Consider the following 16525-nt stretch of genomic DNA (forward strand, 5'->3'; position numbering starts at 1 on the left):
ATTTACCTCCTTGTTCTTCTTCTTTTATCTACAATGATAAGCTAGTTTTTTATACTTATGCATTCCCATTAATTTGAAACATTATTTAAATTAAAATAGTTCTTGATTAAGTAGATTGGATTTCTTTGTTATGTTAACTGTATTATCAGAGATAGGTAAAAGGCGACACCAAAGAATATAACAAATGTATGTTATTAAAACAAAGTGCATTGAAAGTAAAATATTATGATTAAGGAATTTACAACAACAGAAATTGTTGACATAGTCATAGAGAATTCCTTAGCATGTGCTCAACATATCCCAAACTCCATAGAAAAATAAATACACATAAAAATAAAAGAACAAGCTACAGATAGAAACAAGTTCAGAGATAGGACATAAAAAAAAAATTAAATACTTTCATAATGTACCAAAAAGGAGAATACTAAGAAGTTATTTTTGGCACGAGGACTAAAAGAATAGTCAAGTACAAAATTATAGGTGAGAGAAATAAGAGTTATTAATTCAAGTGTAGGAAAAACAGAAATGAAAGAAGACATGGAGTTCAGACCAGCTAATGGCATTACAAAGTATTGGTGGCAAGCAATAATGTAAAGCTATATATTAAAATGTCTACACTGAGCTCTTCTTGTCTAAATTTGATGTTATCTAAATATTGCCTTTCTCTGTTCCCATCTTAAGAATGAATAATTGACTATGGACAGAGAGGTGCTGCCGTTCATCTTGGCTGTTGGTATGGTAACACGGGTGGCTCTAACCATGATTGACAGGTTAGAGACACGGGGCCCCATGAGTCACTGATATAAATGTTTTCTTTTGCATCTCCACATTTCTGAGTATACAGGATACTACAGAATCCAATGAGCACCTCTAGTCAGGTTTGTTGTATCAAGGTAACAGCTCAATATTTTTTAAAATTTAAACGCCTCATAATCATTTATAGCAATTTCAAATTAAATAAAACACCAGGTAAAACTGTTCTGCTGTCAGATTTGACTAAAATCTGCTCAGATTGGAAAGCCACAGTCCCTGCCAAAATCTACCCTAGGCAACTCTCGAGGTGTGAATTTCACCAAATGTACATGCACATTAGGAAATACACTTTTTAAAAATTTACACTATGTAATATAGCAGATAATGAGGTTATGGTCAAAGGAAATCACTGTTCTCAATGAACTTGAAACTATCTTTAATATATCCCTCCTGCAGTCACATATATATTTTAGTAGAGTATATAATTTGTATCTTATGGTTTCACAATACCAGCAAATGAAGACCTCAGATAAAAGTTTAAAAAAAATGTTTTTAAAATAGTTCTCAGGAAATGAGTTGTCAAAACTTTAGGTACTTTGTTTTCACTATACAAGAAACATTTCACTTGGCATGGATTTTAACAACTATATTTAGTAGTATTATTCTTAGCTTGTGGAAATATTCTCTTCAGTGTCCACAGCAATTTCTAGCACAGATTTGTTTATTTATAAAAAAAAAGTGGATATGTAAAAATGTAGCAAAGTGTAACGAACTGACAATGAGGCTCTGGGTTATATGTAAATTAATATTTATAGATTTTTCCCAAAAGATTAATATAGTTACTTTTTAGGTTATTGAAAAAAAAAACAGAAGAAAAACTAAATTGTCTACAGTAGTGTTTTGAGTATTATTTGTAAGTTTAAAGCCTGAAAGCATCTTTGAGAAGCATAGTGTGGCCTCATTGCTTGTTCAACCTTTATTTATTCCATGTATATAGATATCTTTGTGAAGCTAAGCAAGGTGAGAAACATTATTAAATATATTTTCCATTCATTATAATCTTTCATTCTTCAAGAGATTACAGAAAAAATTCCATGCATATATAAAGAGAAACAATCATATATCTTTTACAGAAAATATTACCCTACGTGTGTGTATACATGTACGTGTACATTGTAAATTGGTCCTTGTTGGAGGACAGAAGAAACTGCCATGATACTTTAGGAATACACCCCTAATTTGTATCTTATATTTAGAGACTAGTTAAAAATTATTATTTCAACATCTGACTTTTGGGTCATTTATTGTAACTATTTTGATAAATGATGGCAGCCTTTTATCAAAAAGTACAGAAGGGTTTATACTCAGCTTGCTGGCTGCCACACATGCAACTGAAAGGAAAAAAAAAAAAGAGTGAAAGTCAATGAGCCCTATATTCCAATCACATTGCTGATGTTTATTAACTATTTATACATAGTTCAGTAACTTTCACCCATTGAATTTTGAAGTTTGGATTTTTTCAGCTGGTGTTTATGTAGGTTGAATATACTTTGGTTCAGAGCATTTACATGTGACCTGTTACCCAATGAAGTAGCAAGAAATCTATCCTGTAGCAAAATTTAACATGAACCTGGCAGTCTGAATTCACAGCACAATCATATGGCTCACGGTCAGGACCAATTTATCTATGGATTATTCTAAGGAGAAGCTACTTTAAGTCATTTAACCATGAATCATAGTTAGTGCACATGATTTTTTGTATTTATAATTAATTTTGCATTTCCTTTTTTTAAATCTAATTCATATTTGATAAATTTTGATAAATCTAATTCATTTTTGATTAATTCGTCCACAACGTCAACTTGTTAGGACAAAAATAATCATAAAGCATAAACTTTTATATTGTATACTTACATTCTTAGTTATCTATGGAAAATACTTCAGAATTATCAAAAAATAGGTGGTTCATTAAATGATCAAATTATGTGATTCCAACCAAAGAACAGCAATTCACCATTTACACCAGCAAAATTTAACTCACCTCCCTTAAACGTTAACTGTTTCCCCACACAGATGCATTTCTTGGAAAGAAAGATGTCACTGATACCTTGTCAGATTTATAAACTACCTTCTGGTTCAGCATTTTACTTTAACTGTTTTGTCTGGATGATACTGGTACACTTATTATAATTAAGAATGGTGTGGATTTTTTATATCCTTAGTATCAATCTAAACACATGTTAGTCTTCATTTGTTTTTTAAAAATGTGTTTGACATGTGCAGAGCTTTCAGTCATCAATAATCCATTTGACTAAATTCCTGACATTGCCAGATATTATAGAGGTCCCTGCAAGTCCCCCTCAGTGAAAATTATTTTCTCCTGCTTTTGCAGTTGTAAATTAGATTTAAATAATTTCACTGACTATTACCAATGAAGAGTGTCTAAAATAATGACGAACCATAAGAAGAAAGGTGTGCTTCCGTGTGTGCATGCAATGTGTGTGTGTGTGTGTGTGTGTGTGTGTGTGTGTGTGTGTGTATGAAATGATTAGTGTCATGGTTTATGCTGGTGGACCCCAGGCCTCATGCATTTGAATTGTGCATTTGTGATTGGTTCATTGTTAGCGCTTGGATTGGGGTGTGAGTGCTACACTGGTCTAGGGGTGGAGCAAGGATGTAATGTAATGGCAGGAAGATATGTCTCTCTTTTGCTGGTTTCTGCCTTGCCATTTGTAGCAACCATGAACTGCAGCCCCACCATGCCACCCTACCTTGGAGCCAACTGAGTCAGACTGAAACCTCCAACAATTGTAAGAAATAAACTTTTCCTTTCCCAACTTTGAGCTTCAGGTATTTCGTCTCAGCAATAAGCAAAAAGTAACTAAGACTAGTAGATATTGTGGGGGGTCTACTGTCCTTCTTAAAATAGCACATACAATGGATCCCACTCTAAAAGGATTAAATGAATATAGAAAAACATGCTGCCAGTAATATAAAGAGTATTGGAGGAAATAATTTTAAACAATAGACTGTTCCTGCCTCAAGGACATTTTTCTTACTTATCTGAAGAAAATAATTCACAAAATAATTGTGTAAATTACTTCAATCATATTGTACATATTTCTATCATTAATAAATGCTATAATGAAGTTTCATAGTCAAATAGACTGATATAAATTTTGAAAGTAAAATGTATGTAGTTAATATGTACATATATGTATTTGAGAATATTCATGTTGTTACTATATAAAATACATATATATTCAGAGAGTTCTTGGAAATCAAAACCATTTTCAAGAGAACAGCATCACATTTTGTATTCATCTTCTATATCTCAGATAGATAATAGATACGTGGGGTACTCATTGTGTGCAGAACAGTGTGTGACTACACAATGCGTGGAGCAAGTGCTCGTCCTGCATGATCCTGTCAGTGTCGTGGGGCACGTAGACTATTTGTTACTGGAAACAAACTGGCAGCAGAGCTGTGTTTAATATTTAGTTGTAGAGCAACTAAAGTGTTAGTATTCACTGTGGAGTAGGATTATGAGGGAGGTGACTGACACAATTCAAAAGGTACAAAATTAAAATTTAATAGACTCACTGTCCCTTCAGCTTGGAGTTTCAAAGCCCTATCCTGTATAACGTTTCCAAATGCATATGTTGAAAACCTAACTCTCATAACTCATAGGTGATTGTAACTGGAGGCCTTCAAGATATAATTAAAGTAAAATATGGGTGCCCTTAATTTGACAGAATTGGTATCCGCGTGAGTAGCAAAGCTCAGAGCACAGAAACATTTATGAGGGCAACCATGCTAAGATACTGGAGATGATCCAAAGAGAAAGGTTGCAAATTAATTAAATTAATCCATGTTAAAATCTTGATCTTGGACTTTCGACCTCAAGAACTCTAAGGAAATAAGTTTTGTTGTTTAAATATTCTATTCTGGAGTATTTTAGTCAAAGATCTAGGACACAAATATTTTGTACTAGAATTCTAAGAGTGTCTCCCAATATCTTTTACCCCTATGTAACCCTTTCTTTTTCTAATGTGCTTAGAATCCAGGATATGATGATGTATCACTTTGCTGGTTATGCTGCACTTTTTGACAAAAAGATTATGCAACTGTCCTCAGTGTAATCCAGTTAGGTCTTTAAAATAGAGGGTTTGCTCCATCAAGTGGTAAAATAGGAAGTCACTGATGTGAATTATGAAGTACAAGAAAGTTTTGACACACCACTGCTATCTTTGGACACAGGGGATGGTCTCATATTAATGAAAGAGTTGGCTTTTAATTGCTGAGAGTAATATAGCTTACAGTCAGCAAGAAAAATGTGACCAGATACCTACAACCCCAAGAAACTACATTTGCTAACAATCTAAAATGAACTTGGAAGTAGATTCTGCCTCAGACCTCCAGCTAGGAGCCCAACTCGATTAACAACTTGATTTCATCCTTGTGTACACTTTTGACAGAAAACCTATTTGTTCCTGTCTGGTATTCAGAACAACAGAACTGTGCAATCATAAGTGATTGATTTGTTTGTGATGCTTTTATCACACCCCAACAGAAAGGCAATGTAAAAGTCCTTTTATAATCCATAATTTGTTTCTTTAAGAAGAGGACATAAGCATTTGTGTGTCCATATGTGAGTGTGCATGTAAGTTGAGTGTGAGAATACTGTTAGTTATTTTTCTATATTTAAGTTTTTCAAACACATATAAAGTTCATAGATATACACATAGAAACATTAAAGCATATACATTTTATAACTATTAACATATCTATGAACACATTCTTAAACATATCCTTTTTACTACCAATATAATTCAATTTTTTCTCCAGATATCTCCATCAATCATCTAGATAATTGTAGTTTATCACTAATGTGTGTTTTGTTGTCACTCCGAACATCTGTACCTAGAGTTGTCATATATCCATCACTGAGTTAGAATCCGTTGTGTACATATAGAATACATTCATCTCAGTAGAGAATGGCCATGGAGTTGTGTGAATAATAGTAAGAATGTTGACCTAAATAAATTATGACATAGGCATGAATACAAGTCTTGATTCTACTGAGTCAAGATTTTCAACCTGGAATCTTTTTTCACTTCTGAGTTTCTGACTTATCTGTGAAGGATATAGCATGGCACAGTATCCAACTGTAGTTCTGTCAGTTTCTTTAAGATATGTTGCTAATCATTTCCATCCTCCTTTATTTTTGTCATTTATGATAAATACAACAAATAATGTCTTTGGAAAGGCCGTCATAAGCTCTTATAGTACCAACGTGTAAATTATAAAATATTGTTCCATTTTATTATAGTAACTGTAACCATCTGTGGGAAGTTATGTGCACTCATGCTTTCTTGGACATTTAGGTCACATGGTCCCTGAACAACTGTACCTTGTACGATGTACAAGGCTGTTCTCTGGGTGGAAGGAGATACTCTAGTTAAATCTAAAGGCACCGTATCTGGTTCATAGTAAGTATTTTGTGTCATAATCATTATCATTATCACCTTTATCATGACCATTGTCTTATTCTACATAGAAATGATAGCTTTTAACCAAGGCACATAAAATGAAAGATAGCGTTACACAAATTAAAACTTCCTCTAACAGGAGGAAAGGGATATAGAGTTGGTCCTTTTATATCCTTGAAACAGTAGTGCCTGGTAAGCACTTTCATCACATTAATACCTCAAAAAAGAGCTACTGATAGAGTGAATGAATTCTAGATTTCTTAAAGAAAAAAATATAAAATATATATTAAGAAATCTATATATATATATATATATATATATATATATATATATATATATATTAGGAAATCTAGACATTGGATTGTCTATTATACGCAAATTTGAAAGAAAAAATGTAACAAAATTCCCCCAAGTGCCCATGTAGAGAAATAAGCATTTCTTCTATTGTCAAGTTATATATTATGTAATGATTTATCTAATGCTCAATTCAAGACCAAAATTATACTACTATTACTTAGATTACAACTTATTATGAATATTATTATTATAAATATTAACAACTATTATACATAGACTACAGTTCTACTTTTTTTCGTCAGAAAATAATGGTGCTTAAGCCAAATATCTGAGTTTCAGTTCAGTATTATAAGAAGACTATCAATTATATCTGTAAATGTCTGCCCCAAATCACCATTAGAATTTCAGGCAAATATGCTAAGTAAACTTTTGGAACAACTCATCATCTTTCAATATTTGACCAAAATACATCTATGGTATATTACCTACTGATTTTCACTAAGATATATTATTCATTTGTACAATAATAACACTGCATAATTAAATTAGATATTATTTCAATTCAGAACCAACAGTATAGAAGTGAGTCATTTAGTGTATCAGAAACTGATTAAATTTCATTTCACGTACATTTAACCGGCCTCTAGTTCCTCTCTGTGTGTGTGTGTGTTATTTCTCACATATATTCTCTCTCTATATTCTCTCTCTGTGTGTCTCTCTCTCTCCCCCATACACACATATATAGAATTAGTGTTTATCTTCAAAGAAAATCAGATTCTTAATTGTTTCATTTTTCTTATATTGGTAAAATTGGAGTTTTAAGAGATGTGTAGTAGTACACTATAATTATATGTCAGAGCTTCCTTAGCAAAATACAATACACTGAGGGCCTTAAATATAAAAACTTATTTTCTCACAGTTCCGGGGGCAGAACTTTGTCAGCAGAGCTGGTTTTCTCTGAGGACTCCCTTTGTGATATTCAGATGGTGCCCTTACCTTCAATTTTCATGGTCCTCTCTCTGTGTCTGTGCTCTCCTGGTAACTTAGTAGGTTAACATTTTTTTTTTTTTTTTTGGTGTAAGAACATTAGTGAAATTGCATTAAAATTTGGTAAAACCTCATTTTAACTTGGTTATCTCTTTACGTCTTCTTTCCAGTACAGTTACAGCCTGAGATGTTGGGGTGAGAAATTTAGCACATGAATTTTAAGGGGCACAGTTTGGTTCATAAGTTCAGTTGCAACAGGAAGTGAAGGAGAAGACGTGGTGGGCCCCATGTCAGCCCTGTCCTCTGTTATCTGTGAGCCTCTTGACTGACCAACCTCTGTGCCTCATCTTTCCTTCTTCCTCTCACAGAAGGAAGCTGTAGGCTGAATGGAAAGCTAAAACTCATCTTCCCTGAATTGTACCATCCCAGGGAAGCCTGTCTTTATATGATTTTTTTTGCTTTTGTGAGCAATTTCTATCACCCCCCAAATCAGGAAAGCTAGTGTTACAAAGTTTTCATAATTGAAAAAAAAAAAAAAAAAAAAAAGACGCAATGCCAATTGTACTACTTGAACTTGTCCAGGTCAAATACAATCATTAGTAAAATGATGCTATCCAGTGCTCTACTGTAAGTTGTATAGGCCTATATTGGGTTTGATGCTTTTCTTTCAGGGTGGATGATGGAAGATATGTTGGGAAAAAAAGACAAAAAAAAAAATGACACTGCCATTAAAAATAAGTTCCTAGAACACAACATCCTGTAGTCCTTCATTTAGCAAAATATGTCATTTTAGAAGCACTTCTTAGTGAAAACGAATGTAAACTTTATATCTGACTGTAAAGAATAAAATGTCTTTGGGGGCGGGGGGAGTGCTCACCCATGAAAGGTAAGAAGCCTTCGCCCCATGTCCAATTTCTAGATTATCTGCGGATAAATGATGGATTTAATAGTTTCTAAGAAGGCTGGGCGTAGCCTTCAGCTTTGTCCCTGTAGAGCCTTGCAGAAACGTCTGTTTACAGTACATCATCCTTTAAGCTAAGGAGATTTTATCAGAGTTCCCTCTGTATTTCACCTATTTCATTTCATGCTCTTTACAACCTTTCAAAGTTTCATTTCCTGTCATTTCCAATCCTGGGAGAAGGACATGTGTCTTTTTGTAATTTGTGACCCATGATCTTGGATCAGAAGACCAAAGAACACTGATTTCTGTGGAAAGGTGAGTTTTGTCATCCCTGAGCCTGTTCTGCCTGTGTGAGCGGTGGAAATCAGTGCTTCCACCTATGCCTCCAATTAACCTTTCTTAGACTTGCAAAGGCAACTTTCAGAGACCATTAGCACATTGCTGGTAAAATGAGGAGAAATGTCACCATCTTCTTCATCCCTCCTGTGCTACGGGAGCCAACCAACATATCATAGACCCTTTTAATTTGCAATTATACTTTTCCCACCCTTCTAATACCATCCCTTCAAATCAGTGCTCAAATGCGAGGGCTTTTTTAATTAAAGAAGGGTCAGTGCTTTTGCCCTCTCTGCTGCTAAGGAGAGAAATTTCAGAATAAAAGGAACAAAACAAAAAGAACCAGAAGAGATGTAAACTAGCCTCATGGGTCTCATATACTTTCTCTTTATTCTGTAGCGTCATTTCAGATTCTACACTTAAAAAGCTTAGCTCTGTTGCTGTCATATATTGGCTTACTGCAAAATGACCTCTAAATTGCTGTTACTTAGGAATAAGAATCATACTTCCACCCATTGTATTTTTCCCATAGTCTGTTTTCAGTGTCTTATTCTATTATATATCTTTAAAGGGCAATATGTGTTTGCTAATAATCTCCCACCTGAATTCCATTTTACTTTTCTGGCTTGTGTCTAAGAAAGACAGTTTAAAAGGAAATTTTAAAAAGATTTCTACTTTATATCCGTAGGGGAAAGGCTAGTGTATGAATATAAGAAATTCATTAATATTCTACTATCTAAAGAAAGTTTAAAATTCTACAACAATAGAAACGTAATAGAACCAATGGTCAATCCATTCAGTCACATTTAACCTAAAGACTTGCAGCTATTTTTATTTTTCATAAATGTTTCTCCTATTACCCAAGATACTTGTTATTTTCACCAAATTGTTCAATTAGAACTGATCACTCCAAAGCAAATGTGAATCAACCCTGGTGGGATGGCCTTCCGTCTTTTTCAAATGATACTATATTTTAAAATTAGGTGGCTTGAGGGGTCATTTTAGAATCTGAACTTTTCTTTACCTCAATATTTCAAAACTGGAAGGTAATTTCAAAGAAATGCAAACCCTGCTTTCAATAATAATGGCCAATTTAGAGGAGTACAGATGAACATAAACTGAATGTCCCCATTTTTACAAAGGAGATAATAAGGGCTACATTTCAAGATTACAGAATCAATAATATTTTCTTCTAATGTACTTTTTAATTCATTTTTAACTTTAAACTGTTAAGTCTAAGCATAATATTTTGAAAGCGTTACCAGAAAGAGCCAAATAATTCTTAGAACAAATGTGTCCTAATATATGCATAAAATACTTACTTAGCACTAAAAAACTTTACAATTAAATTCAAATTAATATAGGTAATATATCTCTTCTTAGTTATACCCTTAAGGAATTAAACAAATTTTCAGTGAGATGCTGAGTAATTACAAGAGAGAACCACCCAGAGGGGCAGTTGGATGCTCTTACAAAAGATCCTCTAGATAACATGCTTGTCTAGAGCTCTAGACACCAGGGTTTCAGATAGAGGGGAGATTTTTCTATAGAACAAGCACTGTTACAAGGATTTTTCTGCAAATCAGGTACTGTTATTTCCTTTGCACAGATGGGACAGAAGGTTAGGTGCAGACCAAGATTAAAGATATCCCTGGAGAAACTGAGCTTTGGTACTAAGCTGCTGGAGTTCAGAAGCCTTTTTCCTGCACTGTGCATTCTGCCTCCCATGCAGAGGATGAAGAGCCAGCAGAGTCAAGGGGCACTTTGGTACATCCTGCCTGGTGGCTTGGCCTACTCGGTGATTTTTCCCCTCTTTTCCTCTACCAGCAGAATCTTAAATATTTTTTGGAAAATGATAAGAAACATTGAGAATAGTCATTGCCCCACATCTCATATTATCTGTTCTAACCAAAGAAATCTAAGCAGAAATCTACTAGGACTAGTTTTTTTTTTTTTTTTTTTTTTTTTATAAAACCCATTGTTGGCCTGACAAAGACAATCAACTGGCACCTGTGTTTTTCCTTTTCTCTTTTCTTTCTCTCTGTTGGACATAGAATTAACTACTAGATCAGGTAGAACAAACGTGATGGCTACTTGCTAAGGTGAGCAGAGATAAGGTGAAAGAGCCATTTGTCATTCAGCAGCTGCCTTCTCAATTCTAAATTGTCCACTTTTGTAACTTTTTATATGAGAAAAACAAACATCTATTTAGTGAAGCTAGTGGTTCTGTTATATATAGTCAAGTGCAGTACTAACTTGTGCAGTATAAGCTGTGACATGCCGTTTTTCCTCAACTTATCAGAGCATTTTATTTATATATATAAAGTATTCGATAGAGTTTCCATGGGTCTGAGAAACCTAAATATTTACTGTCTGTGGTCCTTTCAGAAAAAGTTTACTGATCCCTGAAAACAGACAAAACAGAGCAACATCAACATATGAATTAACATAGCAACTCTTCATGTTGCAAATGGTATCCAGCCAGAAGATTATTTTCAATGTTCTTAATTGAACAATGAGTCCCAAAGTACAAAACCTGATCTCTAATGAAAGAACTATCTGAATGGGTATCTGAAGGAGGATTGTTAAAGGCAATATGAAAGAAGGTAAATAGCATGGTTATTACATTCTTGGCTTTAAAATCAAGAATCTAGTTTTAAGTATAACATCAGTTTCCCAGAAAATATTAAACATCAGCTGGAGTTGTTGGTTGGAGAGGAAGTATCATCAAGCATTCAACAGAATAATCCTAGGAGGAATTAAAATTTAAATACCTCAGAATAAAATTGCCTCTCAAGAAGACTTCTTTGCCACAGATGTTAGCAAGTGTTTATTTCACGAATAAACATTTCTACTACTTACTTCCATTCTGGTTGCATACTATACCAACTAACAGCAGCAGATTGGAAAAAATAAGAAAAAAGAGGAGATTTTCTTTTTTTTTCTATTTTCCTTGATATATAGGATCAAAAGATATATAGGATCAAAATATGGAATTAATAATTATTTAGACATTTGAAAAACTAATTCAAATACTGTACACAAAGCATGTGTTTTATTTTTATGCATAAAATAATTTTTGATACAATAGTGGTAAGATGATAGATTATTAAAATTTTCCAATTTTATATTCTAGATAATTCATTCCCCCATAACACCAAATGAATCTTAGATAACAGTATTTTTGCATGTATTTCTGTTCGTAAAATATAGTTTAGCTGCATGGATACTAAAAATATCTCCGAAGAAGCAGAAGGTAAATATTCTCTAAAATTTCAGTTCCTAAATATATGTAAATGTCATTGAAATTCCAAGATTTCATGCTTTTCTTTATATATATTTTTCTAAAACTGTTTAGTAATCACAGTTTTAAATAAAGCTTTTCTTCTTCCTCAAAAATGTCCTTTTATTTCCTGTTGGAATTATGTTACCTTAGCTCTTTCATGGAGTCATACTAAATACTATGTTGCACTGGAAATTCCTCTCACTGTAAAAACAAAGCAGTTTTAGGAAAAATAAATATATTGTACCAACTGTTTTATCTAATATTTTACAGATTCAACATACTTTGTCTTCAAATTGAAGAAGATAAACTTTTGTTAATATATTGAATGCAAAATTATCCGTTCTAGAATCAGTTTTTAGAATTTTTCATCTCTGCTATTTATCTTTTACATTGTCTATATGCATTCATATAATTATAAAATTATACCTTTATGTAGATAAGTGATGACTGCATTTGAATATCATAAAACAACACATTGCAAAGCACTATGATTAGAGAAAATGGAAATTGTGAACATCTGGAATGAGAAATTTGAATTTGAAAGTCTGAAATTTTTCATAAAGCTTTTTTTCTATGCTTGTCCATATTTTAATTAGTACTGACTATAAGCATTTATCTGGAAGAACTTAATTCAACATAAATGTAAATGTGTTGCACTATGGAAGTATTCAGAATAACAGATATACCTAAATCTTTGTTAGATGAATACATAGTTTCTTATGCCACCTCTAGACCACAAAATCTCTCTACTCACACTCTCTTACTGACTTCCTTATTTAGCAGGACGGGAACACTATTATTCCCTATTCTTCACTGATGTGAAGGGAGCTCTTGCCTAGGACATGGTATACAAGCATTGTTCTATGCTTTTGCTATGTGGCAGATATAGTTCCACGGCATTTTCCTTCAAATTGATCTTCCCAAATGTAAATCCCACATATTTACCTTCTGTTCCTCTCTTTTATCCAGTCCCAGAATTGGTGATATAATAGAGACACTATACAAGAATACACCTCCAAATAGAAGAATCTATTACTATAATTATGCCATGAAAGTCTTTCCTTGTAGTTAATGAGGAGATAGTACTTAAATAAAGGAGGACCAAAGCTTAAAATGAATAAAGCAAAATGTCCCAATACTTACATAATTCGTGTTCAAAGTATTTAGTATTGGTGCCTTTTCACATTACCATCTGTGCCTACATGCACAATAACAAGGTATTGATATTCCATTTAATACACTTTTATTAAAATATAATTCACATTCCACCCATTTAAAATTTATCATTGCATGTTTTCAACACATTCAAAACTGTGAAACCATCAACAATGCAACCTAAATTTAAAACATTTTCTTCAGCCCCACCCTCAAAAAAGGACCTCACTTATTATCATTTAATCCTCTTTCCTTTCCCAACCATGACTTTACTTACTTTCTCTATAGATCTGCCTATGTGACACCTTTCTTATAATACATGTGCTCTTTTTTTTACCAATTATTTTCTCTTAGCATCTATATCATCTTTAAGATTCATCATTGTTATAGCACGCATGAATTCATTGTTTTTATATTGGCAACCAATATTCATTCATAAGGATTTACAACATTTATTCATTTGTTAGAACTGTCTGTGCTATAAAGAATTTATTGAAAACTTTTTTAGAATTAAACTAGTAAAATCTCTGAAAAGTAGTAATTACATTTTCTTGTGGGGAAACTGACTCATTCAAGTAAAGTGAAATAATTAGGTTAATACAAAGGATTCAGGTACTGCTACATTCAGAAACTTTAAGAAATCAGCAAACGTGAAGACAATAGGCACTACTTACTAGGGACAAAATTTTCATAATAAATCATATTATTGGTCCTTTGCATATTAAAATATGCAAACAAGTGGATAACAATGGAAAACTGAACTAAAATTTTGTAGCTCAGCATGAAGCATAAGAACGATGAAAGTTCTGACAGGATGGAACTACACCACGATGTCAATATATTGGCATATCTGGCTATACAAGGAGCACAGCCTGATACTGGAAACGCTGGAAATACCATACCAGCATCTAAATTAGGGAATTAAATTTTAGAAATACATAAGCATTATTAAAAAGGATGATCTAGTTTGTTTGGTCGTGTTATTAATTTAGTATTTTGTCACAGCATAATTCCTAATGGGGCTAAAACCTCCAGTGGACTCAAGTTACAGCTGCTATAAGACTCACATATTAAAAAGGTAAAAATCTTCACTGCATAGACAAAAAAAATTCAGTTTTCGAAGTCAAAAGAGAAGTTTAATAATACGTGTAGTGCCATTAAATGTTAAATACACATAACGCAAGAACTACTCAGATTTCCATAATGTTATTTTTGTATATTCCAGTATATCAACATATACAAGATACCTTAATGGTGAAGATTCCTTTTACTGTTGTTTTAAACACAGAGAGTAATTAACGTCCCATTTTCTTTCCTTTACTCTACAAAGATGCATCTTATGCTTTCACTCACATACTCATTCTCAAGGAAACTCAAATGAAAGATTTCGAGTTCCTCAGGTTATGTGAAAAAAAGTAACCCCTAGAACAGCAGTCATCCATGAAAACAACTGACATTTCATTTCACAAGGAAGGTAAATCCAAATGGCAGAAGAACCTTTCTACTCACAGATATCTAAAGATTCGTCTGAATCATCAGGGCAGTCAGGGTCCCCATCGCACAGCCAGCTCTGGGAGACACAAGTCACATGATCGTGGCAAAGAAATTCACCAGGATCACACAACTGCTGATCTGAAAATGAAAATGTTTCAAAATAAAATATGAATGACCTGAACACAAACACAAGAGCAGTACAGAGATGAAATGTGAGAACACAATATATAAAATGTACGTGAATATGATCTATATTTTCGGCTCAACAACAAATCTAAACCAATCATTTTTATTTATTTTAGCTACTCAGATCAAGCACACAATTTTAAATACTTGAGTTTTAGTAGGTTTGCACAAGCTCTTCTGGAAATAGTTAAGAATTCTGTTTGTGTTTTCAACTGCAGGCTTTATTATGTCAAATAAACCTTAGATGTTCCAGCCAGTAAGTTTTGTAAAACCTGTTGACTCAAAGTAAAGCCGGCATTCTTTCACATAGTTTTCTGCTCCAAGAAAAACAAAAGTGAGTAGTCAGTATTGTAACTAAGAGCCAGGGATATAGCTCAGTGGTGTAAGTGTCTGCCTGGCAAGCACAAGGTTGGGAGTTTGATCCCTGGTACCAAAGGGAAAAAAAAGTAATTAAGCTTTCTCTCTGGGTACTCAGTCTTACCCATCCATCTACATGTCTCTACGTGAACTGAACATGCTGTACTATGAAACCGACTTTCCTTTTCATGACTTACAAGTGGGTAGCTTCTGCTTCCAGACAGCAAGAGTCACAAACCTCTATCAAGTTTTTTTTTTTTTTTTTTTTTTTTTAATTTCTAGACTTTGTTTGGTCTAGAATGCCTGTAATTTTTCTTCCATGATTCAGAAACATTTGGAACTTGCAACTGTTATTGAAGTTCTAGTAAACTCATTAGATATAAATTTTTCACACTATATTTATAACAGTAGTCAATTTTTAAGAATAATTCTTTCTTAAATGTTTGAACATGTACTAGATAAAATGTTTTATATAATTGATCTTTTTTATAATTGATTATTTCCTCACATTGAAAGATGTGAGGTAATATTAGAAATGTCTTACCAACTTGACTTCACTTATAATTTTGAAATCCATATTACTGTATCTAAAGACACACACATACACAACTTGAATAATTTAAGAGAAAGCATTTTTAAACAGGTTTAAGTAGTACCATCAGTAAATTCCAAATAAAATTCTAAGTGATAAATGAAAGTATTAAGCATCATTTAATTGGCATTTTCCTGCAGTAATATGCAAACTAATCATACATTTTATACTAATAGTTATTTTAGAGTTAATAAAGTAGGCTACGACTTTCTCTCAACCTCGCCTGTTTTTCTAACACCAATTGCATAATTTTCAGTAGAGATCTATTAAAAACTCACAAAACATGAATCTTAAATCTATAGGTATGAGTATAATGAAAATTTTTGCTTTCTTAAATTACAAATGTCTCTGGAAATCTCATAGCCTATTCCCTTATATTTTGCAAAAGTTAACTTTGACACCACACTCATCTGTATTACTATTATAATTGTCCTTTTTTTTTTTCCTATTAAGGTGCTGGAGCCTTTTCTTTATCTGACTCTAGGTATGATGCTACAAAATCAGAGATGTAGAAGTCAATTTTTGATTCAAGGATCTTAAAGACCACTTGTGTTAATAAACACAGGGTGGGGGGAGAAGAAAGAATGAATGCTGGGGATACAAGAAGAGAGAGAGAGAGAGATAAATACATAAATAAATAAAGGCTAGTTAGGAGCCAGGGTAGACCACTTGCCTAGCACATATAAGGA

At 33.1% G+C, this 16525-nt stretch overlaps 1 protein-coding gene across 7 annotated transcripts in view; it reads right to left on the bottom strand.

Moving 5' to 3' along the window:
- The window catches only part of Lrp1b (LDL receptor related protein 1B), a 1703137-nt gene that overhangs the window by 1387472 nt on the left and 299140 nt on the right, over positions 1-16525 (bottom strand). For all 7 annotated transcript variants that reach the window (XR_010050782.1, XM_063259026.1, XM_063259028.1 and 4 more), the window contains exon 2: positions 14717-14839. Coding sequence is in view for 6 of the 7 variants with exons in the window: in XM_063259026.1 (XP_063115096.1) it covers positions 14717-14839 (123 nt within the window). In the remaining variant the exon portion in view is untranslated. The remainder of the gene's footprint in view (positions 1-14716; positions 14840-16525) is intronic.

The sequence above is a fragment of the Cavia porcellus genome, unplaced genomic scaffold (genome assembly GCF_034190915.1).
Source record: "Cavia porcellus strain 051 isolate PalLab524CR breed Dunkin Hartley unplaced genomic scaffold, mCavPor4.1 scaffold_12, whole genome shotgun sequence".
Taxonomy (NCBI): domain Eukaryota; kingdom Metazoa; phylum Chordata; class Mammalia; order Rodentia; family Caviidae; genus Cavia; species Cavia porcellus.